At 40.5% G+C, this 27,679-nt stretch overlaps 3 protein-coding genes across 9 annotated transcripts in view; 1 reads left to right on the top strand and 2 right to left on the bottom strand.

The window, feature by feature from the left end:
- Positions 1–671: 671 nt before the first annotated feature.
- Positions 672–8,630, bottom strand: LOC111262257 (calmegin). 5 transcript variants are annotated; one of them, XM_022836369.2, is made up of 2 exons: positions 7,918–8,630; positions 672–5,143 (listed from the first exon to the last, which is right to left on the bottom strand). In XM_022836369.2, the coding sequence occupies exons 1-2, from the start codon at positions 7,932–7,934 to the stop codon at positions 3,301–3,303; spliced, it is 1,860 nt and encodes a 619-aa protein (XP_022692104.1). In that variant the 5' UTR covers positions 7,935–8,630; the 3' UTR covers positions 672–3,300. The 5 variants fall into 5 exon arrangements, with proteins under 5 accessions (XP_022692104.1, XP_022692106.1, XP_022692105.1 ...); XM_022836371.2 differs by having other exon boundaries at positions 8,205–8,630; XM_022836370.2 differs by having other exon boundaries at positions 8,294–8,630.
- A 951-nt stretch (positions 8,631–9,581) lies between these two features.
- On the top strand, positions 9,582–13,488 carry PCID2 (PCI domain-containing protein 2). The gene is made up of 3 exons (XM_022836363.2): positions 9,582–9,978; positions 10,717–10,984; positions 11,296–13,488. Exons 2-3 carry the CDS (start codon positions 10,721–10,723, stop codon positions 12,232–12,234), a joined length of 1,203 nt encoding a protein of 400 aa, XP_022692098.1. The 5' UTR covers positions 9,582–9,978; positions 10,717–10,720; the 3' UTR covers positions 12,235–13,488.
- A 62-nt stretch (positions 13,489–13,550) lies between these two features.
- Positions 13,551–27,679, bottom strand: part of LOC111262251 (E3 ubiquitin-protein ligase RNF19B) — a 56,243-nt gene continuing 42,114 nt past the window's right edge. For all 3 annotated transcript variants that reach the window (XM_022836360.2, XM_022836361.2, XM_022836362.2), the window contains 7 exons: positions 27,045–27,315; positions 24,879–25,162; positions 19,942–20,164; positions 19,150–19,399; positions 18,490–18,690; positions 17,760–17,990; positions 13,551–17,409 (listed from right to left, as the gene is read on the bottom strand). In XM_022836360.2, coding sequence (XP_022692095.1) covers positions 17,183–17,409; positions 17,760–17,990; positions 18,490–18,690; positions 19,150–19,399; positions 19,942–20,164; positions 24,879–25,162; positions 27,045–27,315 — 1,687 coding nt within the window. In that variant the 3' untranslated portion in view covers positions 13,551–17,182. The remainder of the gene's footprint in view (positions 17,410–17,759; positions 17,991–18,489; positions 18,691–19,149; positions 19,400–19,941; positions 20,165–24,878; positions 25,163–27,044; positions 27,316–27,679) is intronic.

Raw genomic sequence — 27,679 nt, 5'->3', positions numbered from 1 at the left:
CTTTATCTAAAAGACTTTTATAATCAGCAACAGTTTATCGATTTTTTTTTTGCATTTCGTACACCAGCAATTTTCTTCTGCAACTTGTCAAGTAGTCGTCAACACAAACCGAACTCTTCATTAACTCGCCATAACATCTAAATGAATGGAACCTAACTTTCTAACCTCTCCATTGCTCTATCTTGTTTTGCTTTATGTTTGAATGATTGTTCTTTCCTCATTGAGTCTCACTCGGGTGTAGCGTACTGATCGGTGTATGTTTGATTATCTACTTCGTTGCCTATGGCAGATTCTATAAATGTCTTATAAACGCTTGCTGCATTTCGTCTTAACTATCTTGCTTGGAAACCGTGATAGATTTCAGCTCGGGATCTACAATTTGAAGTTCTTTATAATGGGCTTGTTCCATCGCATTGCCCGTTTACTGGACAAGCCTTCCTGACACCCCAGCTCGAAGCCTTCCAAGTACAGTGGTTCTATATCGTTGTTTTTTTTTTATCTTGCTTCAGCTGTTCATCGTCTATCTACGAGTAGATTTTTTTGCATTTACTCATCTCCGTAATGGTTCGCTGGATGACATGTTTGCCCACAAAGACATGGACGACAGTTGTGGCCTTAATTTAAAACGGGGCGTAGACACACTTCGCTTCGAAGTGGAACAGTACAAATGATTTTTATGAATTATTAATAATAATTTTTTTAAACATTTATTTATATATCTTCACCGTATGATCTAGCAATACTATATGAGGAACATAAATGTTAACGTAATAATAATTATTACTCGTGTGAGCCCATTGTTGCAGCTTCTGCTTCTACGTCGTGAACTGAAGTTGTGCGCCACTAGTTTAGCAGCTTTTTAGCGCATAGTTTCGTATATATATAATGATTTTTCTATTCAACATCAGTCGAACTTCACTTCTATCTTGATAAAGACGGAAACACCGGGGAACGAAAAACATCGGTACAGCGAGGTTAGAAGGGTGTCTTTGGAAGCGCACACATTAGCAAAACCTAGTATTTCTTGACTGTTTGGAGTGAATTTTATTGAACTGTAAAGCAAGAAAACTCTTTGCAGCTGTTTCAAGATGGCTATTAATGCTATAGCCAACACAACTGTAATTGAAAAAATAATGCGTTAGAAAAATAATGGCCAATGTAGTGGTCAAACTGACATTTTACTTGGAAAATTCGACAGGTGCCATTGCACTAATTCTTTTGCAGAATAAGTCCTAGGTAAGCTCTGTCCATTTTACTGAGCGACGAACAGTCGTTGATATATATTAACTGCCTGTTATCGTCGAATGTACCATTATCGTAGTTGCAATGCCGAGTACATCTAAATTATACTCTAAGAATTAAACTAAAAGAAACATTTAAAAATGACGGAACACTTTTTTTAGTAAGCATCTTTAATATTAACAGTAATCAATTATGTTGTTTTTTCTGTTCGTTTCTAAAATTTCATCGAAGCATCCGAATTCATTATAAACCAACAGCGACTTGCTCATCTAATGTGATATAATTTCAGCTTTACGTTATTATTGCGAAATCAACTCAGCAATATGTATTGCGTCCCGTATACTTTCTATAACCACGTAACACCGGCTGTCTGATCGTGTTTACATGTTCGAGTTTTGCGCCAACTGTTAGTCTTTCTTTGCCTGGAAAAGTAACCTCTGAAAACAAGGCGTATCTCGGTACACCCTTTCCGGTTTATTCTCTTTGAAAACGACGTTTAATGTATATATACGATTCTTATTCCGCATTCTACGAGAGAGCCTGCCATACGCTTTCACAAGCTTCCATCACGATACCAGCTTTTTATCATCACTTTCATTATCGTTCTTAAAGCCATCATTAGCGCGACAACTCCCGTCATCAGTAGCAGTACCGTTTTTTTTCACCACACCAACACCACGTTATCCTGAGACGCACGCTTATCTTGCCTGTCTTCTCATGCCAGTGGCACACTCGGTAACAAGCCTTTGTAGCATTGCACATTGACAGACGATACATCCGTGAAGGCTTATAGCGAGGCTAGATACTAAACCGGTACGGTTGCCAAAACACATTTGTGTATAGTACTTTTGTGCAATGATTCATTCTAATGGTAGCGGCTACGGCTTTGGCTCGCATCTTGCATCGGGGACCCAATTCTCTTTATATACTGACAATGGACGACTATCCAATTGGTTTTTGCATTTCAAAATGTGCCGCTACCCCTGCCCTTTTTGCTCTGCTATTTTTACTGGGCTTCCTTTTTTTGTGGTGATTATTGTACATATACAATGAGTTACAGCTGGTCAAACGACTACAATTAAAAGAGCACTTAGGGATGAAGTTTGCGCGTGCAATGCGAGTACTAGTTGGTGGTATTCTGCTATTCTGCTAAGCAGTCCCCCGTTCTCACCTTTGCTCTCTCTAGCTCTCTCGCTCTCTCACTTTCTCTCTCTCTCTCTCTCCATCGTTGTTGTTGTTAATGTTCCGTCGCACAGCTTCATTACTGCATATAAATGACGCAAGTTTTTGGTGGGCTATTTTTATAACTAGTTGTTGTTGTTGTTGTTGTTACTTTTATATAGAGTTGTTATTCGGGAAAATAAAATGTTATAACAAATGGTAGTACTATAGTATAATTCTAATGACCGAGACGTATTCTTTCTCTACAGCTTTCTCTCAACAAACGCAGGCCACACGTCCACCACACACCCGCCCAGTTACACGATAGATCTAGGCACGTCATAACAGCATTTGTTAAAGGTGCATCTATTGCTACCTTCATGTGCCAGGTGCCTTGTCTAATTATTTCGTAAATCTTAAAAGCAAGCTACCTCTCCACACTACCTCATACCTTTTTTCTCTTTTCCTACATTTGCCCAAGCTAGCAAATGGGGCACATCAGCTTTTTGTAAATTTCTTGTTTTTGTTACAACTTTATCTGTTGCCTATTGCTTCTATCCATATGTGTTTAATGTCCTGCATAGTAGCCTCATACACCATTTGTAACTCACTCCATCTTCTCTAGCAGGTATCTCTAAAATGTCTAAACATTCCAATATATTCATTTATATACTTATCGGTGATAACCTCAAGGCACGCCGAAGCCCGAGAAGGTATTCTCCGATATGATTCTAGTTACGGCGGTGGACACCATTTGCTCGAATGTCTAACGAAGACTATGAGGACGCTGAAAAAGATGACTTGCGATCGACCTTGTTTAGAGTGCTCCATCGATCTTTTCCCGTTTCCACCATGATATAGGGCTCTCCCTTTATACTTACTGCTGTCGCAGAGTACTTAGTCTTTACGAGCCTTTCTTCTTTGCCGGGTTCCTGTTTGTTTTCCTGTTCCTCCCGTCTCCTCGGATTCTTTGACACCTTCCTCATCGCTTTGATCTGCCGCTACTGATACGGCTGATGCAGACCCCGGCGACCCTGATCCCCCGGGTGATTCTTCGTGTTGATCAGCCTCGTCTTCAGCCGCGTCGTCTTCCACGCCATCTGCTATGTCATCTGCTACATCCCCGCCAGCCACATTTGGCTGGTCTTCCTCGGCCTTCTCGCTCTCAGGGAGTAACGCCTCGTCTCCCTCGAGGTCAGATTTCTTCCTACGAATCAATTCCTCGTCGCGGTTACTCTTCGACATACAGCAATAGCTGATGATTAGGGCAGCGGGGATGCCGACGGCAAGCACGTAAATGCCCCATAGCCAAGGGTACTGCGTCGAATAGTCGACAAACGAGGCCATTGTCTCGTCAAAAAATGACTTGTTGTCCTTGTCAAGATTTCGGATTTTTAGCTTAAAACTGTCTTCTGCATACTGTGTGGCAACCGTTCGATCGTCGGTGATAATCAGATTATCAAACAAAATTCCATCTGTCATTGACCACAGCTCGAAACCAACGGCAACAGCTGTTGGAATAGAATTAAACGGTCGTTCGTCGAAGAAATAATCCGGGTTGGGTATCTTGCGTGGCCGCCACTTGCCCTTGTATGCCGGGTTATCAATCATGGGCGGATGCCAAACACCCTTGTATTTCGGATTTGCGATTACTGGAGGTTCCCATTTACCGCAGCCTACTTCCTTGCACTTCGGATTATCGACTAAGGGCGCCTCCCATGTACCGTCCATATCCTCGTCCCAGTCGTTAGGTTGTTTGGCCTCCGGATCAGGAACAAGAAGCGGTTCGTCATCGAGCCACCCAATCGGTTTCTCGGCCTTTGGGTCGGGAATCTCGGCGGGCTGGGTGTCATCCCAGTCCTCTGGTTTGACCGCCTCAGGATCAGAAATCTTCTCGCGTTCGTCCCAATCGGCAGGTTTTACATCATCTTTGTCTTCAATCTCCTTTGGTGGATAGATTGGCGGATCCATGTCATTCGACAAACTCCCCTGAACTTCAAGACGACCATCGATAGAGATCTCGAATGTGCTGTCTCGATTCAGTACCAGCGTGTATAGATGAGGTCGTTTATCGGTGAACACATCGCCAAACTTCCCATTCATCGCCTTGCCTGCATTGACAGCATCCTTCCAGTGTTTCTCCTCGAGTTGACCCGTTATCGGGTTCTTATGCTGGATAATAAAGTGAAGCTTCTGCTGCAGGCCGCATTTGTCCGGGCCGAACATAATGCTATACGGCGTTTTATCGTTGAGCGACGCAAGGAGATCAGGCGTGCTCTTGCCATCCGTCGGTTGACTAAGCAGTTTCAGGTAAGCGCCACCACATTCCATACCATTCATAAACTGAACTTCGTACTGGATGACAATTGGAAGGAAATCAAACAAAAAAGGTTGTTTCAATGCCGCACTAATTGCATGATGACTCGCTTTAGTCTTTAATACTAATCCGAAATCCCCATGTAGCCTATTCTTGTCCTCTGAATGTCCAATTTCAAACTTTCCGTCATACGCAAACTCTTGGCCATCTTTCTTCGCCTTGGAAGAGACCCATCGCTGGCGGAAGTCCTGTTCAATATCAAAATTTTCCGCAAAATACACTTTACCAGCGGGAACTGGCGACTTGTAAGTTGTTTCGTCTGAAACCGTTGCCTGTGTTGACGCCAATACATAAAACACCCCGACGCACCCTAACTGTAGGCAGTACGCCCATTTCACCATCGTGGTACCTCTGCTGTAGGATCTGAAATGAGTTGTCAACAAACCAATTATTAATTGACCACGTTAATTAGGGACATATGAAAAATCGGTTAATCGATTCGCGGCGTTGCAAGCAACGCAATAGAAAACTAGATATGCGGAGAAAGTTTTTGCATATATTAATCCGAACTGTCTACTGATAATAAAATAAATGGTAAAGCATGGATGGTGGAACACCACAATGGTAAAGCAATCGATACGACCTACAGCATACGTCGCTTAACAATGAATATTCAATATGCGTAGTGTTCATAAGTAAGAAGGACATACACATTTTCTGTTAATTGTATATTCAGTGTCGTTCTCTTTACAAAAGCGCATGCATGTAATGTTTTAAGGTCAGTGTTTTGTTATATATAGCAGCATTGTAAACATGAAAATACTTGAATTCCGATAACGCGAACCAAGACTTAGAACCAAGAATTAGTCCGTTCTTCTATTTATATTTGCATGGCCTGGTACTTTTGCTTTTTGTATTGTGCAAGGGTAGGCCGTTCTACCTTTCTAGCTGTGTAGACAAGAAAATAAGCAACTAACACAAAGCACACAAAATATATGGAACGTGAAGGACAAGTATACATGTGTACTGCGCCTGTAACATAACAGTATTTCTATCTTCTATGTCATGCTACTTGGCAAGAGTAAAACCGACTAAACATCACTAGCAGCACCGTAGGGAGGCGTCGGATATTGAGGCTCGGAGAAACTTGTCGCCCAATGAACCACGAGCAGTAAACCAGGAGCCAATGAACTCCCGGCAATAGCCAGCGGACGTCGATCTTACACCCTATTAACAGGGGAAATCCAGTCGTTGCAAGTGAATACTTAGCCATTATTTCGATAAAATCAATAATCGTTTCAAACTTCAGCTATTGTTTAGGTAGGTTTAGGGACTGGTAAAAGACTTCGTATGGAAACATAAGTTAATATAAAAGATGAATTAATCACACGTTACCCGTATCCTTTCATGGACATTTCGATTACTTTACCTCTCGCTAGATTTCTTCAGCCTTAACAGCAATATAATTACACCAGGAAAAGAAAAATTCAGTCAGCAAATGAACCCATCAAATAGCGCTCATCAGCAACACAGCCCTTGCACACGATTACCAAACTGCCGCAGATCTTTTACAAAAATATTCAAATCACCTATCGTAACAACCCAGTTCACCCGGCAGAAGCACCGTGCTGATGCTTCTATACAACTTAGCGTCACCCTTGTACTTCTCGCTACGAGCGGAAACGGGTAAAGATCTTCAGAACTGGCGCTGTTCACGACCTTTCGCCCTCTTTTCTTCGTTATTTTGCAACAATATAACAAGGCAAAAAATGCGCGTATTAAGACATAACAGGTCTCTCCATTATTGAAATCGCTCACCGGATGCGAGTTATTCTGGAGAGCGCGGGACGAAGTCAATGAACGCTAAACGCACTGCATCTCCATTTGCCTCAACACAAACGATACGGCTTGATGAGCTCGTACAGCATTTTACAAGCCACTGCAGAGCTCGTTTACCGCGTCAACGGTAACAGATCAGACTAATATGACAGGGACGAAACGGCAGGTAGAGAGACCCATCATAACGATTCCGCGCTGAGCGTTACCACCGCCAGTATCCTTTTTCGGGTAACGTGTCGCATGAGGATCACGTCGTAAATACAGTTCTTGTCTTACGACCAACCAAGAAGCGAGGGGTCCCCTCGTACTAAGGGTAAAAACTGGTTGGCCAAGTTTACCGATAGCTTACTTGACCGCTGGTAATGGGATAGAACAAGAACATTTAACCTAACCCGGCTAACGCTAAGCTCGAGTTGTGTCCTCTCAGCTTACCGCAACTGCACTCGTTCTTTAGTACCGGAAGACCGAACGCTATATAATATCTTGATCTTGGTTAGAGGCTACACCGTCCATGAGGTCTGGTATTGCACGAACCGTTTCCAACACAAATTGCGGTTTCTAAGTCTTCTTCATGCTGTTCTCTACATATGCAATCGACAAGTCATAGACCAACGACTCTGGATTGCAATAGTCGATTAGCGCTTAATGTCGGCTGCCTACAGTTCATTGCTCTTGTTAATTCAATCGGTGGCTCTGTCCGCAACGCAAACAACCTCTAACAGCGTTTGATACACGTCATCATTGCCACGCAAAACATCGTGTTGGTTTACGGTTACTAGCTAATCTTGCGCTAAGAGGCACTACCCAAGTTCTAATCGTTATTTGGCTAGCTGCGCACAAAACCGTTCGAGAACTCTCTAATGGCTGTTATTCAGAGACTGTCTACAATGACTAAGACACGCTTGAAACATTTAGCCCACGTTCGGCAATTAAATACAAATGAGCCCTGATAAAGAAGCCTTACCTCTTTATCTTACAGTAATGGATGCAGAAAATACATTATTGCCGTTCTGCGACCGAACACGGCGTGCATATCGATCGTTTGTTGGTACAACGCCTCACAACACCCTTATAAAAATTCGCTAAATATTTTTCATTTGTAAAGAGCCCGCTCCAATGTGTGTGTTCTTTTCCAAACTATTTTCCTGCATAAACCAAGTAGGTCTTAAAGATTTCTGGGCGCTCTATATTCCGTTTACAACCCATGCAGCCAGTAAATTCACAGCAGGACAGTCTGCGTCTTTTAATTAGAGTCGCCTAGCACTACCACATCACCGTAAAATTTCACTACAATCGATTTCCGTGGTCAGGTTAAGCTGCGCAGGCAATCACCATCAGCCGGTAAAAATCAATCGCACCTATCGCGAAATCCCATGTCATCCGTGTGGTTGTAACATTTGGTGCCCAGACCACGACCGATACTGCATCCGCGCCAAATTTTTGCGCTTGCGTTTATACAGGCCTCTTACAAGGATCCGATAACACGGTATATCTAAGAATCTATGATTCGTAGTGTGCAACTGGCTAGTGGAATGTGCTATAGTATCGATGATGTGCTTGGTCTACCAGTTATCGTCCGCATTGTATCGTTAGAGAGACACTTGAGGTGCGTAATATGAGCTCACTAAGCTTCGAGGGGACTCACATAATCAACAGCAAATTGGGCAGACGAATCTTGCCGTTGCTTTCCTTCTGTACATGGACAGTTTTGCAAAAGATAACCGCAAGCCTTACCTAATGCGACGAATTGCCGGCTCCGCTCGTCGAGGTACAACACAGCTGAAGCCCTGCTCACGGAATTCTAGATGACACACGGACACTGCCGCTTGGCATTTTGCTATTGGCCAGTTTACTAGAGGGCGCTCAATGGACGCGGGAAAATTCAAAATGAATCACCCACAAATGTGAGACCCAAATACTAAAGTTGCATGCCGCAAGAATGAACGAGCTTATGGTGGTAACAAACGTATATGATGATATATTGCAAAAATAGCCAGGTTATATGATAAGCAATCCAATTTTTATATGAAGATCAAATGAATCAACGCAATAAATGTGCTAATTAAGAGACAAAATTTTAATGGCGGTCTCTTTCTTTAGATAAAAGCAAAATACGTACATTACCATAAACACGCACTTTGAATGAAGATCGAAAAGTGTAATTTTGGTATCTTGTGTGCATGATGCTTTTGATTTCCTCTTTCTGTATGAATAACTGTTCAAAGATGATAACATCCAGATGTTTCCAAGAGCTGTTCATCGTATTACGGTTAGATTTACTAGTACCAAAATTTGACATTCACTATAGAATTAACTGGTATGATTAATTGTGTAATCCGCATAGTGGAATTACACCAATTCAACGCATTTGCAGCTGACACGTTAGAACCACACGAGAAGTTCGTAGCATTGTAAGGTCGTGTATTATTCTGCAAAGACGAAGCTGAAAAGGAAATAGTACACTTTTCGCCAACAAATGTCATTGTTCGACCTCCAGCTAATGATGCCATATTTCAGCGAAGAAAACCCAACATGGCTGCAATAAAGTTCATCCTGTATGTGTGATAAAGGTTTCTTCTTTTTGAGATTTATTATGCAGAAAACTTCCGTCAATACGTATGGATTGTTATGGTCGCTGGTTAGATGGATTGAATCCGAACAATAAAGTGACCCAAGCAAGTATTAGCTTTTAGGCATTGACCATATGTCTTTTACGTAGAACACAGTTGATCTGACAGCTATACAGTGTAAATTGCTCATCTTCATTGGTAGGAAAACCGCCACACAAGTTCCGTTGGGACAATAAACCGTATCTACAATGAGCAAAGTATATTTTGAAAACAGATGACAGTCAAAATATAGTAAGTATTTTTTTTTTCCGTTTGTTTTCGAAAAGGGCAGTAGAAACTTTTTTTTGGATTTTGGAAGTACGTTTTGCTATGCAAATAGCTGCATGTACGAGATTAATAGCAAGACGCATAATAAGCAGATGTAGAAATTTTTTTTTATTCGTAATGGAACATTCCACTGATAACTCACAGAGTCTGTTACTCGGTATACCTTCCCTTTTATTATTATTATTAACGAACCACTAATATCCGTAGCAGCTGCCTGTGCACATATTCAAATAGAGCTGCTAGAGCCAACCTGAATGGATGATTTCATGGACTGTATTGTTTGTCAACAAACCGGCACGAGCAAGAGAATTTACGAACCATAGACTTGCAAAGAGGCTATCCTTGAAAAAAACACTTTGCGATAGAAGTGATTCGGTACCCCTTTATCAACGTGGTGTACGTTGTGCTTCTAATAGAGGCATCTGTTGTGCTAACAGCTTTCAAGTGGTGGTTGTTGAAGTTCTCAAAGTTTAGTAAGACGATTTTTGAAATAAAGTCAGTGTCGGTGTATAAGGATTTTCGGTGGGTAGCTTATTAGTTAATATTTTTATGTAAATGTGTTTCGCGATATAAAAAGCCATTTGGTTGTTCATAACAGGCGAACTCCCTGTTATCTGGATTCAACATGTTAATTGAAATCTAGTTTCGTGTTCGATTCTATTCAGTTAAGTCTAATCATAGCAAGCAGGATACAAGAAGTTTCAAGTAAAAATAATTGGAGATTTTGAAACAGCAGGATACGATTATTCTAATCTAAACTGACCATAGTTAAATACTTTATATGGGCAAGATCAACGATAATGTCGAGAAAGTTTCCGTTGTAAACAAATCAAAGGCCATTATTAGATTGTAAAATAGTCTGAAAGCTGCAGCTGTTTTAACTTGAGATTGTCCCCAGTTCGAGCATACTTATTTTTTCAATTGACGTGAGGCGAATATGTACAAGCTAATAAATGAAAATTTATATTCTATCATTCCTAATAGAGAGTAGAATACCAACTGCTCAGACAGACGTAACGCGTTATGAAGATCTGACCTCAGATTACGTTTAATTTCATGTAAATTTGGTATTGACAAGTTTTCTATTGTTAATTTAGATCAAACTGAATAGTAAGCTTTAGTGTTACAAATGTCACATAGAATTCGACCGAATCATAACATATAGCAAATAAATGAGAAGATAATGATGAAGATGATCATAGCTGGTGTCCTTCGAATATAATACCTTTCGTCTTTGTTTGCCCTACATGTATATTTCAGAAACATGTCTCTACAGAGCTACCTACAGGACGTGAATGGTTCGATCCGGTATAATGAAGGCGAAAAGCTAGCCCGCCTCCTATCACTGCGGGATCCTCACGTTGAATCCCCACGCCTTTTCGCCGATGGAGATAGCATTGGACGTTTTATTCAGAAGGCGTTAAGATCCCCCTGGGATGAACTCGTCGATTTCCACGCTCGTTGCGTTCAACATGCACGTAATGAAAATTTCCTACGCGCATTTGAAGAGCAACAGGCATTCATCCAGGTAGAAAGCGAAGCATTATTTCACTTTGGTAGAAAATATAGTATGCGAATCAATTATACGAAATAAGAAGAAAGAAAATACCCTTTCCCCCCAAATTATACCTGGAAAACTCTCATTTTAGGGAAGATAGCGGACCTAAGGTAAAACAGGAAAAGCTTTGAAGCAAGTGTAGACCAGATACCAGCGTTGGAACTCATTCCTTTTGCACGTGTATTGGCGAATATGTCCCATCATATTTGCACGTGTCTAGTTTACATTTTGTGTTTATCCATATTAAGTTCTCCTGATATACTCTTACGTACGTTGTGCAGGTGTTGGTGAAGATCCTGCAAACACAAAAGGAAGAAAACTGGTGCTTGCCCTTAATGTACACAGCATGTTTGGACATTCGCCTGCTGGGTATCAAAGCGGACCGGCAGGCGAAGCAACGCATGAAAAACTACAAGCCAGGCGAGCTTTTGGAGAAATCGGCCGAAAGCGTCATGAGTTGTTTCCGAGTTTGTGCAAGTGATAATCGCGCCGCAACAAAGGATTCGAAGCGGCTTGGTATGCTGCATTTAGTTAATCAATTGTTCAAGATCTATTACCGAGTAAACACGTTGCACCTATGCAAACCCCTGATACGCGCCATTGACAACTCGCCATGCAAGGAAGAATTCTCATTGTCACAACAAGTTACATACCGCTATTTCGTGGGTCGTAAGGCCGTTTTCGATAACGAACTTAAAGAAGCCAATGATTATTTGTCGTTTGCCTTTAACAACTGTCACCCTGAAGCAAAAACAAATATTCGTCAGATTTTGATCTACTTGATCCCCGTTAAAATGCTCCTGGGTTTCCAGCCATCGACAGCGCTACTAAAAAAGCATGATCTCATGAAGTTTGCGCCGATTTGTGAGGCCGTCAAAAAAGGGAATGTGCTAAAGTTTCAGGAAGAGCTTGACATAAATGAAGCGTACTTTTATGGCCTTGGTGTATATTTGATCCTCGAACGATTGCGAATGGTCTTGTATCGAAATCTGTTCAAGAGAGTATTTCTCATTCTCGAAACGTATCAAATTCCTATTGAAGCATTCCTTGTAGTTCTTCAGCTACAGAAGGTCGAGGACATCGACCTCGAGGAGACGCAATGTATTTTGGCAAATCTTGTTTACCACGGCAAGATTAAAGGCTATATATCTTTGCAACATTCGAAGCTCGTCGTAAGCAAAAAAGATCCGTTTCCTAAACTCAGCTCAATAATTCAATGAGAAATTACGTTAGAAATTATTCTATGAAAAGAAAAAATACAAAACGATGGCCTATATTGTTATCTTATTCCAGTAAACTTCATGAAATACATTGTTTGTTTCGTAACACCGCCATTAAAGTTGCGATGAAGCTCTTTGAACATTGCTATTATCACTCCATAAGTGAATGGAAGTTTACTTATGGAGTAATAGTAGCCAATTAGTACTTTGACTGTTTAAAAATACCAGTGTATTTCATAAATTAATGACAAGTAAAGGTAATTATCTTGAATAAGGCTAAGAAAAGTACGAAATCTTATAGGATTAATTGGATTTAGATCAATCTAACAAATATCTGTCCGCTAACCAATGTATAGAAAGGTACATATGGTTTAGTCCATGAATAGTCGTGACTGTGTGCAGTATCGTTTACCTATATATATATATATATATATATATATATAGAACGAGAGAGAGAACAGCATGCCTGCGTTATGCATAGAAGATCAAGCTAGAACTCATAGCATAGGTAACGGTGTCTATACAAGAATCTGCGGTTTAGTGAGAATATGACTATAATATACTACGTTACTAGAATCAATGTGCACGTGTTATCAGTGTGGTGTATATAGTCCAGCATAGCTGAGTTTCTTCGAGAGGTCATAATGGGTGTCTTTTGTGGTTTGGACTTTCTATGGAAAACAAGCACAGACGTCCACACTTGAGAGCCTATTGAGAGGAGTACTGCCGCTCCTAAATAAAAATATAACATCAAGTTTTAATAGATCCAACTGGTAATAGCGATGATTATACTTACTACAGTTTTGAATAGTTGTTGCAGGTACTTAGAACCTCATGTTTCATTGTGCGGGTGAATCTAACAAATTCTATTTCAAAAACAAACACGCGACAAAGTCTTCCTGGACTTGATATGATGCTCCCGAAGTACTTGCACGCCCTGTAGTTCTAATTAACTACTGATTAAACACGCAGTTGAAATTACAAGCGTATATTTGATATGCGTAGAACAAGTGCCTAAGTGAACGTTTGAAACAATGAAGAATATTTATCCGACAAGGTTAAAAAAGCAATGTACAGACACACTTTTCGAAAGTACTAGACTAACTCAATGATTTGACGGAATTATCGAATGACGAATCCGTCAAAAATACACTGAGTGACGTTTTATTCGAAATATTTGTATGCTAAAAAATTTAAAAACATAACAAAATTACCATCACATGCGAGGCCAAAAATAAACTACGTCTTACTATAGCTACTCATCTTATTTAACCCCGATGATACTCTCTATGACCAAATTGAGAACACAAAACTCGTTGAGAATACGCAGAGTTTCACTCGCAGTATTTACGGTAAAGTTGTATTTTTCCCACTTCTGTCGCTATATACAATGTTTTTGTTTCCACACGACCGTTATTACATAATTCTCATTACGTCTTCAAATAGCGTTGTTACAACACTATCATCATCATTAAAATTAATAATCAACTTCGCGTCCAATTACCTTTTTAATCACATTTCCAACTTTCTTTAGTCTTAGGAGCCTAGTATTAACCTAATCTGTAACTTGGCCTTCAATTGCCCAAGCGTTGCCTTCGTTTCTGACCTAAAGTATATCTTTGTGTAACAACATTTACTACCACTTCTAGTCCGTAATAATCAATAATTCTTTATATATATATATATATATATATATATATATATATATATATATATATAAAAACATTTGTTTGTGTGTATTTCTACATTACATTTTCTGTTTGTTTTTATTTCAACCATAGAAAAAAACGTAGTCACCTTTGATTCAGTTTGCCGTTCTGGGTCGGGGGATTTCGGGAACCTGCATTTGGACTATTTCTGTATCGTTTTCACTTTTTGTTTTTTGAACTTGTTGTTGTTAAATAATTTTGCCATTGTTGCTTCTGCTGTAGTGCTCATGCTGGTGACAGGCTCACCTGTGCTATCATCGAAAAAAATTATAGTAGGGGAGACCCCCTTGCTTCCCCGGAGGTAGCGTCCAAGATGTGCTCGTTTGATAATTTACTATTTTTTTGCTTCTATCTAGTCAACATTCAAATTCACATTTTAGATATGAATGCACACATCTCTTCTACGCCGAACAGATTAAGCAAAACCACTTGTTTTCATTTGACAACGAAACTACAAGCCATTATTTCTGAACCTGCTGATGGACTTCCGTGTTGGTTAGGCGCTTTTGTTTTTATCAAATAATGATTCTACACATTTCTTCATTATATATTACATCAGTAGCTAAAGTCAGATATGAAAGAAGGAGGCAGGTAGGGATGAAGCAAAATGAAAAATCTGCATATTTGTAAATTTTCGCTAATACAAGTACAAAGTAAAGTTAAACGACCGAGCGGTAGCAGCTACGCCTATTGTTAGGCTACGCAACTAAGCCAGGCGTACAGCTTATAGAAATTTCTTAATTCAGTTACATACAGCTACCTCTATAATCGCATCATATCGTAGCGTAATTTTCATCGTTATATTATCCTATACCGCGACATTTCTACGCTTTTTTGTAGGATTTTGCTAATAAATTTTTGCATCAACCTCTTTTACTGTAAAAACATTTCTCGCATTTTACTATTTTACAGACTTTTGTATCATGGCATTTGCTTTCCAACAAAATTCTTAACAGTAGTCGTTTTCTATATATATATATATATATATATATATATATTTATATCGATGAGACATATGGCAATGCACATCTTTTTCCATCTAGATGGGATGTGTGACAGGGATAATATTGGGAATAATCATTGTCAACGTTTCGTCACTTTGAAGCACCACCCCGTAAATGGTTTTTGTCTATCAGCAATATATATATACATATATATATATATATCGAATCTGGAACAAAAGTTTCGACTTAGCACCGTCGTAGACTACCAGATTCGCAGCGTCGGTACACCTAACAATTCTATTCTAATCATTCCCCCAAGACGTGTGCATGTAATCCGTTTTAGGTGTCTTTTCTTCCCTAGTACTGTGACCTGGATCAGGTCTAACTAAACTACCCACAACGACGTAACCACACTTGTAAGCCCTCTTATTTGAAGCCGCTTGTTGCTTTTAAGGGTCTAAGCCATCTTTTTCATTTTGCTCCTGCCCCTCAAAAGCCCACGAAATCACGCTTACGTGCGTGCAAACTCGTACAGTATTTTATGATTTATCCATACCCAAAGGTATGGGAACGCGTTTCTTTGGCTGAGTACTCTTCTAAAAATATATGTATATATTATTTCATGTATATTTAATGTATATGCGCTATAGTGAGCTGCTACATCTGTACACAGCGTTTGGTACTCACGGCATATCTTGCAAATACATTGACAACACAAGCTTTCGCTTGATCGACCGTTTCGTGCTATTCGATTCTTCCAAATATTGTTAATTTTTCACCTGCTACTTGCAATCCGTATATATAACCACATACAAGGAAAATACGTACACACTTAAGCCCATATCCTCTCTGACTTAGCCCCTATACAGAGACCCCCAGCAGGCGACCTTTTCTCCATCGACTACGTTTTATCATAGCAGCACTGATGTAATTCGCGTAGTTTTCGGTAAGTTAGCCCACCAACAACGCAGAACGGTTCCGTTATGTCAAGATTAACAAAGGATTTAGCGGTAGCCGTCATAAATAAAACTTCCTAGCAAGAAGTCCCACGGATAGATAGTCAGGGTCTGCTACTAGCTGAGTGAGACTGAAGCTGCATTTAATGTATAACTATATGTATATTAATATTACAATAATATTGACCACGTACGTCATTCAGTGTTTAGTGAGTAACGTTCCAAAGACTAAATCAAGCGAATTTCTACGCAAATGAGCGAATCGCAATTAATTTAGGACTTTTACGCCTGACCTAAACCTTCATCGTAGATCAGCTTTAAGGTTTTTCTAACTACTGACAGTATTTGCCGCTGGGAATTGTTTGTTGGTTAACAGACCATCTTGAATGCAAACTACCACCATATTTAAATTGCTTCTGTTTTTTCTCACATTATTCTGTTGCCTTGCTGGTCAGTTTCGGCCAAAAATTAATTGCCATTCCTTTTAAGGTTCATCATAACCTATACGCACGCGCTCATGCTACAGCTAGGTCACCCCTCTTACCTACTGAGTCACACATGGACAGTGTGGGGCCCCCAAGGATGTATAAACTCTAATACACAAATAACAAATGCACACGCCACTCATAGCATTAGGTTAGCTTAACGAAGACAGCAATATCATGACAACAAGGGAGATGGCAATGCAACACGCCATTGTGCCCGAAGCGAATCGCATACTTCTACTGCTTCTTCTTTCGCTGTTCCTTATCTTCGAATAGTTTTGTTTTGATATCTGCCATATCACTCTATATGATGCGGTACCAGGCTATACGCCAGACAGTCACAGACTACACAACGATTATCACGAAATATCGACCTCAAAACTCTGTCGTTTAGGTGTATCCAACAGCTAGGTCTATGCATATTAATTTTGAAAAAAAGGCTGCATTTATTTATATCGAACTAATCATTAATATGGTTGAGTGTTTGTTTACTTAATGACCAAATCGTCGATAGATGAGCGGACGAGAAGATAAGTTGCTTATGAATTTTTTGACAGCTTTCTTTCGAATTCGGTACCTCCTTACAACACGTACACCTGTATCCTGTTTGCCTAAACAAGTTTTGTTATAGCGTTAGATTTGTTTAGCTAGAAGTTAGAACCAACCGACAACTCATATAAGCGAAAGGGGTAGTTGACCATATGTCAAGTGCTGCGTCTGCTGTGCTCCAATAGCTTGTCTTCGATGCCGTGGTAATCACGTTTGAGAAACGATGTCCTTTCCATCTCGTTCGTCTTACCAAGGGGGCAAGGCAGAGGTGTTTAGGCGTAACGTTGGCTACTTGCGGTTCAGTTCTATTTCGTCCCTTCGTTGACAGGTGGATCGTAGTTCAGGAGACTTCCAGCGAGCGCTCTCGTGGAGTCCTGGTTCGCTCGATCTTGCTCCATGTGAACGGTGACCGTATGTAACCGGCCTGAGCCGCTCGCACCTGCACAGGATCCTCCGCCGCCAGATTCTTGAGTTCGCCCGCTCAGAACCGAGTCAACATCACCGACACTGATGCTGATGTGGTCCTCCGTGCCTGAAAAAAAATATTCGGTCGAAATCGGTAAAAATTCGGTCGGTAACGGACACCACAATTAGTGCGAAGCGATTGTTATGCGCAGTCTACAAGCAAGTAGTCGCATACATTTCTTCTTTTATTTTTGCTGACCGATGGTTCAACTACATTGCATCTAATGTCCACTTAGAATCATTAATGACTACGGCTTGATAAGGCCTTGACCGTTTCTCTCTCTTTTTTTTGCAACGGTTCTATAGTGAATCTTTCATTGTGATTGAACTTGAAAAGTCAATCAGTTCATAATTCTAGTAAACTTTTAGACAATTGGCCCCAACGGTCCGCATCGAATGCTTCGTGTATATACAAACCAGATATAGTCGTCTTCGACGTTCTCCTGTGATGATGCTGCTGTTGTGAGGAGGATGACGCCGAATGGCTGAGACCGCCCTGGCTACCGCGGGCCTGCCTTTCCTGCGAATTCTGATCTCGATGCGAATCAAGCGCCTTTTCTCTCTCTTCGGCCTGCTGTTCATAGAGACCTGGGCCCTCGTCGAACTCTAGCCTCACTCCGGATGACGATGCCTTTACCCCGCATCCACCTAACAAGATACATCAAATGATCAAACAAAACGATCGATGTGAAATCACGTGATCGGTGTGCGGTGACACATCCGAAATCAAGATATGTCGGAAATCGAGAAGACACTTTTTTTTTGCCGCAGTAGAAGTTATCTTCATCTTTGTCGGTAAAATCGCCTCCATGCGACTCTACCAATAGAAGCGCGGGCGTACAAGAAGCGTCACAATGCTCCGGTCATCGGATGCGGACAGGACTGTTCGTAGTGCTCATGATTTCAATTGGGTTGTTAGAAGAAGGTGCATAAAAAGATAATTGGCAGAGCTTCGCGTGTTATTCGGTCACACGGATAAATCGAGATCGATTTTCAGCTACGTTTTCAACCCTGGCCTCTTTCCGCCTATTCAACTTTGTTCTTGCTACAGTAGAGAACTGCTTCAGATCTACTGTTGTAGTCTACATCTACACCGTTGGTGCATTTACCGGTAGAATTTACATCCTGGTCCCGCTCTCACACGTACCAGATCTGAGTAAGCTGAGCGGTACGACCCCGTAAACATACGCAAGTAGGATCGGAACTCCAATTCCAACGGCTATGGCGGCCACAATCGGTGAAAACACCATCGACAAAATGACTCCGAGTGTGACCGCGGCATTCCGCTTTAGCGCGCTCTTCCCACGACACTTGGCGTAGACTTTTTTTCCGATAAACACAGGTATACCTGGAAGAAAAGACGAAACAGTGTTTGAAATACAAGGTTTCTAATTACGCTGAATCTATACGAATATAATGCGTTGTATATGTAGTCGATACGAGGTATACTAATACTTCTGATGTTCCGGCCACATACACACCTACTTGCTGATATTATTGAAACGGCGGAATACATCCACGCAGCAAATCTGCCACGAAGTTAGCTAAACGCTACGTCATTATTTCAGTTTCTATCCTACTAGGAGGTGTAAGGTTCAACCGAAACGGACTACCGTAATGCATGCGCATAAATTGAAGGACTTAGTCTCCGACGTCTGATGTACGTATTTCGTATTTTTCTCACGTTATGTTCGTTGCATGAAACGGCAGTTTAGTTTATTTTATTCATATGTAAACTGAAAATTGTACGAAACCGGTCGACATAGATGTCTCCAATGGCTAAACAAAATAAAGCCTTCGTGCTTACCAATAATAATACCAGGAATTGCAATACCGGCTATCAGAGCGATTCCAACCGGAGCGCCGACGAGCATACCGAGCTGCCAAAGGATTTTCTTTTTGCGCGACCATGGTTTCTTACCCCAGAAAGTGCATCCTGACGGCGACAAATAGTGCAGATCCGTAATTTGTTTAACACAAAGCCAACAGAACTCTTTGCCACAGATTCCACATGTCATATGATTGCAGCTGCCATCGTCGGCCTTAATAATTTGCATCTGTAAACAAACAAAAAACGTCTATAATTATTTGCAAATTTCTGTCATCGCTGTTTATAAATTTGAAACGAAGAAGAAATGTGGAACGTAGCCAAATATTCACGCCAAATCACAACTCTATTGTCATAACATGAACCATCGGACTATAAAGCGCTATGGCTGCCCAGCAAGATGACAATAGAGCTTAGTCATAGTCAGTTTGGCTATAGAAATACACGTAATTTTTATAGCCCATGCTTTTACGTTTAGCTGCACCTGGCACATTACTTGTAGCGTATTGTTCCGCCAAATGGTAAAAGTCACACTGATTACCTACAAATGCTATACAGAAACTTGATTAGATACCATTACTAAATGATCGATTATTTATAACTTATTTCATGGGCACACCATATTTAATAACGTCATCCATAACACCGAAGGTATCGGATACACAAAGCTGTTTGTTGTTGTTGTAGGGACAAACAGTTTTTTGTTTGTGTACTCTGTAAAGCATCAAACTTCTCAGTTATTATAATATGCTTTATTAACACGATACATACACCACAGCTCGGGCAGTTTTTCATCTCTTCTTTTCCCGAAAGTTTTCCACCGCCGTTTCCGCCTGCTCCAGCCCCCGACGATGTCGAAGCGAACGCAAACGGCGGGAATAGGCCTGTGCCATTTTCCTGACGCTGTTGTCTAGCCATATCGCAGGTGATATTCGGGTGCCACTCTTGTTTGCAGTGATAACAAAATTCTGTATCGCACCCCGGCCGTTGACACCTGCGCAGATATCCGTCGAATGAAAACAACCGAAAACGGAAGATTAGAAAAACAAAGCCGAATGAAAAAAACGTAACAGATTACATAGAGGAAATGTTGCAGCAAATGTTGTCAATACTCTTTCGAGTTCAACCTATTCGTATGAATAAATCAAATTATCTTGAATATTATCAATAGAACTATATATATATATATAATATATATAGTTCCATATTATATATATATAGCCATATTATATACATATAACCATATTATATATATATAGAACTATATATATATAATATGGTTAGAACTATAATACGCAACCATTATCGGAGGGATAGCTAACAACTGAAGTGAACGGTACCACCGGAAGAACGAGCAATTGCAAAGAAACAAATTTATAGAAATGAAGCAGAGAATGTCTTTCTTTCTCTGGCCATGGTAATTTATTGAGTTTATTATCAAGTTTCTAGGATAACGAAACTCAGCGTAGCGTTCGGCCTGTTTAGCAGTATTGTTAAATCCCACAATACGCTTAGTTACGTCTAGCATATTTATGAACTAGTCAATGTACAGTCAAGGCTGGAGCGGAATATCAGTCGCTAAATAAATAAAAAAAATAGTCTCTTGATAAGGGATTCGTGAAAATATCGCAAACTCTACCTCAATTAAACAACATGTTAGATATGAGGAACAGTATATGCATCAACCTTCTTGATAAACCTATATATATATATATATAATTAGCACTGTAATTAACGTTGCAGACAATAGATGCTTGGCCATTGTTAACTGTAATAAGTGCAGAAACAGTACTTGCAGTCATAGTAATTTCAATTGCCCCTAACGTACATTGAACATACCGAAATGAGCTGTAAGCTTAGTTGAGCGTAAGTTGTACTACATAAACGGGGCAGTTATTACGCATAGTAGCTACATATATATGTATATATGCAAAATAGTACGTTCAAATTAGGGAAAATTTTCGTGGACTGTCACAATTAGCATGCGTTCATATGGTACCATGTTCAAGCTAATTCCTTCAAGAACAAACTAAGGGATTCATCAAGGGCAAAAAGCAGCGCGCCATTTTCAAAATTTGAGCGAGGGCTGTCCGTTGGTTAATCTTTTCACCTTGCTTTTTTTTGTTTGAAATTAACTACATACATTACTACCAGATTTCACGTGGTTGTTAAAAAAAACCCGGAAAAATTTCCATCAAAAAGAAGATCTTCGGTGGCGTTTAAATTTGAAGAGCTGGAAAACTACTCGAACAAGCAATAGTGACACATCTGAACTTTAACATAGAAATTGATGGCCGTTTTGAAGAGAAAAGTACAAATGTTCGATTGGGCCATCTTCAAAAACGCTAAACTTCAGCGCTTAGCGTTTTTGAGACACTTTTCATTTCCTTGTGCCACTCGGATCTTTCGCCCGATTTGAGCCTTTATCATTTTAGGACTTTAGACCTAGTATCAACTAAAAAAATTCCGCAAGAATTTTTGTTACGTAGTGTATTGAAGCGACATTTTAATGCGTGACTACTTGGCGCGTAGTTACTACATGATTTTTATATGCAGATTAAAGAAGAATAATTTCGAAAATTACTAATAAGCGGTTTGAGTGCCGAATTGGAGCTGTGATCGCGGTGGATTAATTGATAAATTAAGTAACGCAAACCGTCATAGATGGCGCTTCTAGCACACGACAGAAAATCATAACAAAATTCCCAACTTTGATGCTTTAGCGTATATGTAAATACATTATGTGGTCGGTTTTTTTTTTATTTTGATGGCTGTGGAAGCACATAGGCTATATTATATTTGTTATCGAATTTTTTTAAGCAAACTTTTATATAAGTTTGCATCAAAATAGCAAATGTGCTAAAATTGTTGTAATGTCCTCATCCAGATTTAACACAGAGCGTTTTGAGTATAAGCGAGATGTTTACACAAATTCGTTATACTTTAAAATTTTGTTACGATAAAAGTATCAATGAAGTGTTACCTGGACCCACAAAAACAGTGTTGTTTATAGTCGAGATGCGTTGTTGGAACAAACGGCCCACAGATAGTTCTATCGCTTTTGCTGTGGAAGTTTTGATGTACGGACGATGCTCCTCGCAGTGGTCGACCAATAGCAAATAAAACTTATAAAATTACTGCGAAAATTGATAAAGACCGACGCGTGAATAGCCATAAGATCGTCAAGGAAGTAGACATGGGCCGCCAAATGGTTTTAAACGATTTGACGAAAGCTGTCCACAAAAAGAGGCTCGACGCTTGGGTGCCATACGAATTAACGCAAAATAATACCATCGATCGTTTTTCTATCCGCAAAAAATCTACACGAACGCAACCAAAAAGGAGCCATTTCTAAAGCGGGTAATCACATGCCATAAAAACGTGAATCACGTATGAGAGTCATGTGCGAGAGGTGTCATGGTAAAAGTAAGGAAAAAGCTCCACGATCGGCGGCGTAACCCAAACTGACGATAAAGAAAATTACGCTACGTCTTTGGCGCAATCGGAAACGAGCGGGTAATTGATTCCGATATCAACTGGAAACCGCTGAAACGATTACAATAAGTCATCGAAAAAGTGTTACTTAGAAACTACAGAAGTTCTACAGTGACGAAATTTTGGTATTACTAGAAAAAATGGTAGGAAGGCCGTAAATTAAAGTGGTGTATACTCAAAAGAACATATTTTGTTCACTTTTGACCTGAAGGCCGTTAATGTATTTTTAACCATCAAATATATATACGCTTAAATCTAAATATTTTTTGATCCATTTCCATGGTTTTCACGATCGCGTTTATTCAAGACGAAGGTCGTTCCAGGGGAATATAATAGAATAAATTTGCAGTTACGGTAAACATACAGCGCATCGGAATTCCAGTAAGTATTAACGATTACCCAGTCTCTTCACGCGGAATAAACCCCCATTAAGATTGTAGACCCCCTACCCCTCCTCTTTGTTTGAAATCGACAGTCTGTGTTATTGTAACACCCCATACAGCTTTTCAAAATCCGAGTAACGTTTCAACAAAACAAACCTTCAATGGGGGTTAGAATTAAAAGGCCTGAAAACTCATCGAAAAGCCTTTTTTTTTTCATAATCCTGAATATTAGATATAGGCATTTGCAGCCATTTGCAACAAGAATATTTGAAGTCATTCAGATGAGCTTCATGATTTATGGATTAGCGAAGGTATATTTTGAAAATGATTAGCAGGTGGTTTTGGTCCTGAATTTCAGATGTAATTACGGAGAATAAAGGTTGGGCTAAATAGATGTAACGGTCAGGAGTAACTCTCTTTGTTATGTAAAAATTCTCGTTGAAATGTCCTGTTGACAGCATGTACAGATCGGTAGATCGTTCTTCAAGACCTGTCAAGCTGGCAGCTTAGCCGTGACGGTCCATCGCCTCTTGACATTAACATGAGCTCCGAGGACATCCACTGTTCCTGTTTTCATTGGTCCAGTATTCTCACGCTATGACGAACCCAAGTAGCAGTGGTAGCTAACCGCTAGTTATGGCGTTTGCTTAGCATACGATAGCTAGGTTCAATCGGTATCAAGAACGGGCATTCGAAAGAACACATATAAGCTGATATCTATATGTTTCGAGTTTTACGTCCGCTATAGCTGTTATAAGCATTGTTTTAGACAGTCCGCTTCCAGCACGAAACGCACCTGTACCTACGCTCGGATTCTAATTTCGACATTAGGTATGTTCTGAACCTCAACCCCGTTAGCGAGATGTCACTGCTCGGCATTGTCGTCGCCCTGCTGTCGCGTCCCGCGTCCATTACGCGGCCGATAGAGTCTTGCTAAAGACCAAGTCGTTAGTTGATTGGCCAGTCGCTAGCGCCGTCGACGGTTAGTCTCTGTTGAGGTTCTCGCGGCGATTATATGGCTTTAAGCGTTTAAGTGGACTGCGAGTTTGTTCGATCTATTTTCAGACCGCTGGTAGATAGATGCTTACGTGGAGATGCATTGTTGTGGACATCAACAGATAGCAGACGGCCGACGCTGTCCAGCAGGGCACCAAATTAGATTACCTAAACTGGCGTAAAACGGCTGACAACAAGCACGCGCTGTGCTAAATAACTCGCTTAGAGCGTGGCATTCATTTTGAGGCTGGTACTGCCTAAGGATACCTCTTAAGAGAGACACACAAGCAGAGTGGCTGACAAGAAATAACTGGATGGGGAGTGATCATTTCGGCGAACGTTCGGCCGCATCCGTTTCACTTGGTCACAACATTTGCCACCCGTCGGTCCCTCCCGTACTAATTGAAGCTCAACATGGCGCCCTATGAAAACAATGCTGACGTTCTTGTCGTTATTATTACTATATGTCACAAGCGGATTCGAATTATTAGATGAGCAACTACAATCGGTCCGTGCGAACCGACGTGGGATCCTGTGTTCCATATTGGCTTCACTCGAACTTGATATTCTTTTGAGGAAAGTTAGCACTTCTGTACATTGTCTCTTAATCGGAGCATGTTGGGGCAACGTTTCTACTGCTTGAATACATTGATGTTACTTTATACTATACTAACGCTGCGGTCGTGCTATGGTCGGTCGCGGCCAGACATAACGTCTAATACAATGGACATTTTCTCTTTAAAGCCACCTAGACAAAAATTATTGAAATAATACGGTTCACCAGTTTCTGTGATGATATCAGACCACATTATCTAGATACACATTAATACTTACTTAAGTTTGGGGCAAGTTGCGCAATTATTGGCTATAACGACGAACGTACAGTCGGGAGCCGGGCACCATCGTGAATCCGGATCCGTAGCCAGCACCCTTCGAAGCATAAACGCTTCATATTTAGCCATCGCCGCGTTGTCCTCGTTGAGTATGTTTTGGATGTCATTGGGATGGACATTTTCAGCGCACTCAGGGCACGCAATGTTTCCCCGACCTTCCGAGATCTCCAAGCGCAGATATCGGCGCAGACAATCCCAGCATGCTCTATGAGAGCACAGCGTCAACTGTGATATAAGGGAACATTAGATACGTAAAAAACATAGCCAAGTTTGAGAAGCTAGTTTTGCATTCTGCGCCCAGAAATTACACTGCAAAATAATCTCTATTACGCTAGTCTTAGTTACGGATCAAGTACGTAACCCTTATAATGGTGTGTCTGGTGTATTGCTTGTTCTGGCACCAGGGTTGCCAAAAACATTATACACTTACCGATATCATTAACTTTATCATTCTACTATGTTCAAATTCAAAAGTACACCGGTATCGATAATCAAACGATTCGAGGAACTTTTACTAAGAGGAACCTATGCCGTTGTAAAATGACTACGGAATATCTTTAGCAAATATTTAAGTAACTCTTAGCTTAGAGCCAAAAAATGTTTTTTCCAATGACGCTGCTAATATTAGAGTTTCACAGATCGTTTCACTCTCAGCGCTTCCGGTCGGATTTCGGGAAAACTTCATCTCTACCTACTAAAGTTTTCCAGTAGTATTCTGTGACCAAGAGGATTGACCGACTGAGAAAACTTTCGTTAAAAACGAGCCTAGTAAACAACAGGACATCGCGTTAAATAATATATCTTTAAAATTCTACTTCGTGGGAGTAGTGGAGTAACTGTGGCTCTCAATGAAAGGCCACAAGACAGGTCACGTCAGCTCACAATAGTGATACAAGGTATAGAGAGAAATGGGACATCATATAGACTAGGCCTTCAGATACATAATCTAAAACAGAAGTTTATGTCCGTGCGCGTTCGTGGAATATGGAAACAAAATGTTTGTCATTTTGAGAAGAAATATAGGCCGTATTTTTTCAGAACTCTCAAGATACATAATAACTTTTTGTATGAGCTGAATTATTTTTCACCGAAGAAAAATATACGAATGGAGCCAGTTAATGGATAGACAGGAAACATATTGAAGGGCAGTAACCTGTACCTGGGGCAGTTTATCTTTTTGGAAAAACATAGACACGACGGTCAAAATTGTCATGTCACTTCTTTGCAATTTTAGCGTACATAACTATGTCAAACGTTTTCAAATACATTTTTGAGGAAACATTTGATCTCTTCCTGGATTGAGCCGATGATACGACTGCTCTATCAAGTCGGACGGCACGCCTGGTTAAGTTCCGTGATCATTCAAACGTTACTTCGGAAATTTTACGATATTTGGTGTTACTACCACCAAAACCGTGTCTTTCGCGAATCTTTTTTTGTTTGTTAGAGCTATAGTTACAGTGCACTTTGCCTTGTCAGACAGCAAGCCGTCTTACGACTGATTTGGTGAATTTCGCCATGTTACCCTAAAAGACTTTTCGGTTACATTTAACGCCCCTTTCAGTAAGTCCTCTTGCGTTTTTCCGAGTCGGGACCTCTGAAAAGGACCGGAGCAAACCTCTTCTGACTCTAAAAGCTGCTGCCGATCAGGATAGCTAGAACATTAATAAGGTACACGAAAGGTCGGATGTCTTCTTAATCAGAGTGCTACAGGCTCCGCAAAGCGAAGTTGGCCGCTTGCCGTTGAAAATGTCCATTATCATTAATATAAGTGAACAAAAACTATTTCGACTAAAAATACGCCCCATTTAGGTAAACGATTTTGGCTGCGACATTTATATTTCGAAGTATTGAGCTTGTCACCGCTTTTAAAGTGTTCGCTTTGGGTTCTTCGAAGGCAGATAAACAAATGGCTAAAAGGTAGAGTATGCCCCATGATATTTCAGTGGTAATAGGTTTGTCCATTAAACGTGGAGACATGTGAGCTGCAGATTGTAGCCAGACACGCTTCGATGCTGGAATCCACTGAAACAGTCGTCGACGCCAGTACCGAACGTATTTGGAATCCTTTATTTGTTTAAACAAGTAACGTATCATAAAAGTGTACCTTTGGAAAGAATTCCCGATCTAGCTCCAAAAGACACAGAGGACACTCGAGGGTCGGGGCATCTTGCGATAGTTGATGTTGCAATTGTTGCTGCTGCCGATGGCTTCCTTGATCAGTGGTGCGTTCTCTAACGCCTCCCTTTCCAATCACCGCCCCTCCTCCATGAGCATTTTGAACTACACCCGTTAAAGCTGGATCCGGACCTTGGCCACTCGTTCCGCTTTCAGCATTCCACGAATGCTGTCGGACCGCCTCGGGACTCGCATCTTGCCTATAATAAAGAGAATTGTTATAGATGCAAGTAAGACGGCCCAGGTTTGCAACCGGGCGTAAACATACTAACGGATGCAAGAATCGAAACCTTTATTTACATACATGATATTAGAACAAAGACAATTGCTTTATTGGGTTTATATGTAGCTGTACGATCTAATGGGATAACGTGGTTGCCGATTGAGAATGAACCAGGTATTTTCCATCAGTCGTTTTCTACGTTAACAAATAAATGTTTGTTTCTAAACAGATATTTGATTTACTTGTAAATTGAAAAAAACAAGTTGGATTGGAAAAACATTCATTTATTCAAAGATTTAGGTTTTTCTATTTCGTTGAATGTGCCATATCGAGTAACTGTT

Source organism: Varroa jacobsoni, unplaced genomic scaffold (genome assembly GCF_002532875.2).
Source record: "Varroa jacobsoni isolate VJ856 unplaced genomic scaffold, vjacob_1.0 scaffold_641, whole genome shotgun sequence".
NCBI classification, from domain to species: Eukaryota; Metazoa; Arthropoda; class Arachnida; order Mesostigmata; family Varroidae; genus Varroa; species Varroa jacobsoni.
This window is presented reverse-complemented; position numbering and strand designations above follow the sequence as displayed.

What these genes read in the sequence shown, in the direction of transcription:
- PCID2 (XM_022836363.2), top strand. Translation starts at nt 10,721, where the DNA reads ATGTCTCTACAGAGCTACCTACAGGACGTGAATGGTTCGATCCGGTAT. An exon ending in AGCAACAGGCATTCATCCAG is followed by an intron (nt 10,985 to 11,295) that starts GTAGAAAGCGAA and finishes TACGTTGTGCAG; the next exon opens with GTGTTGGTGAAGATCCTGCA.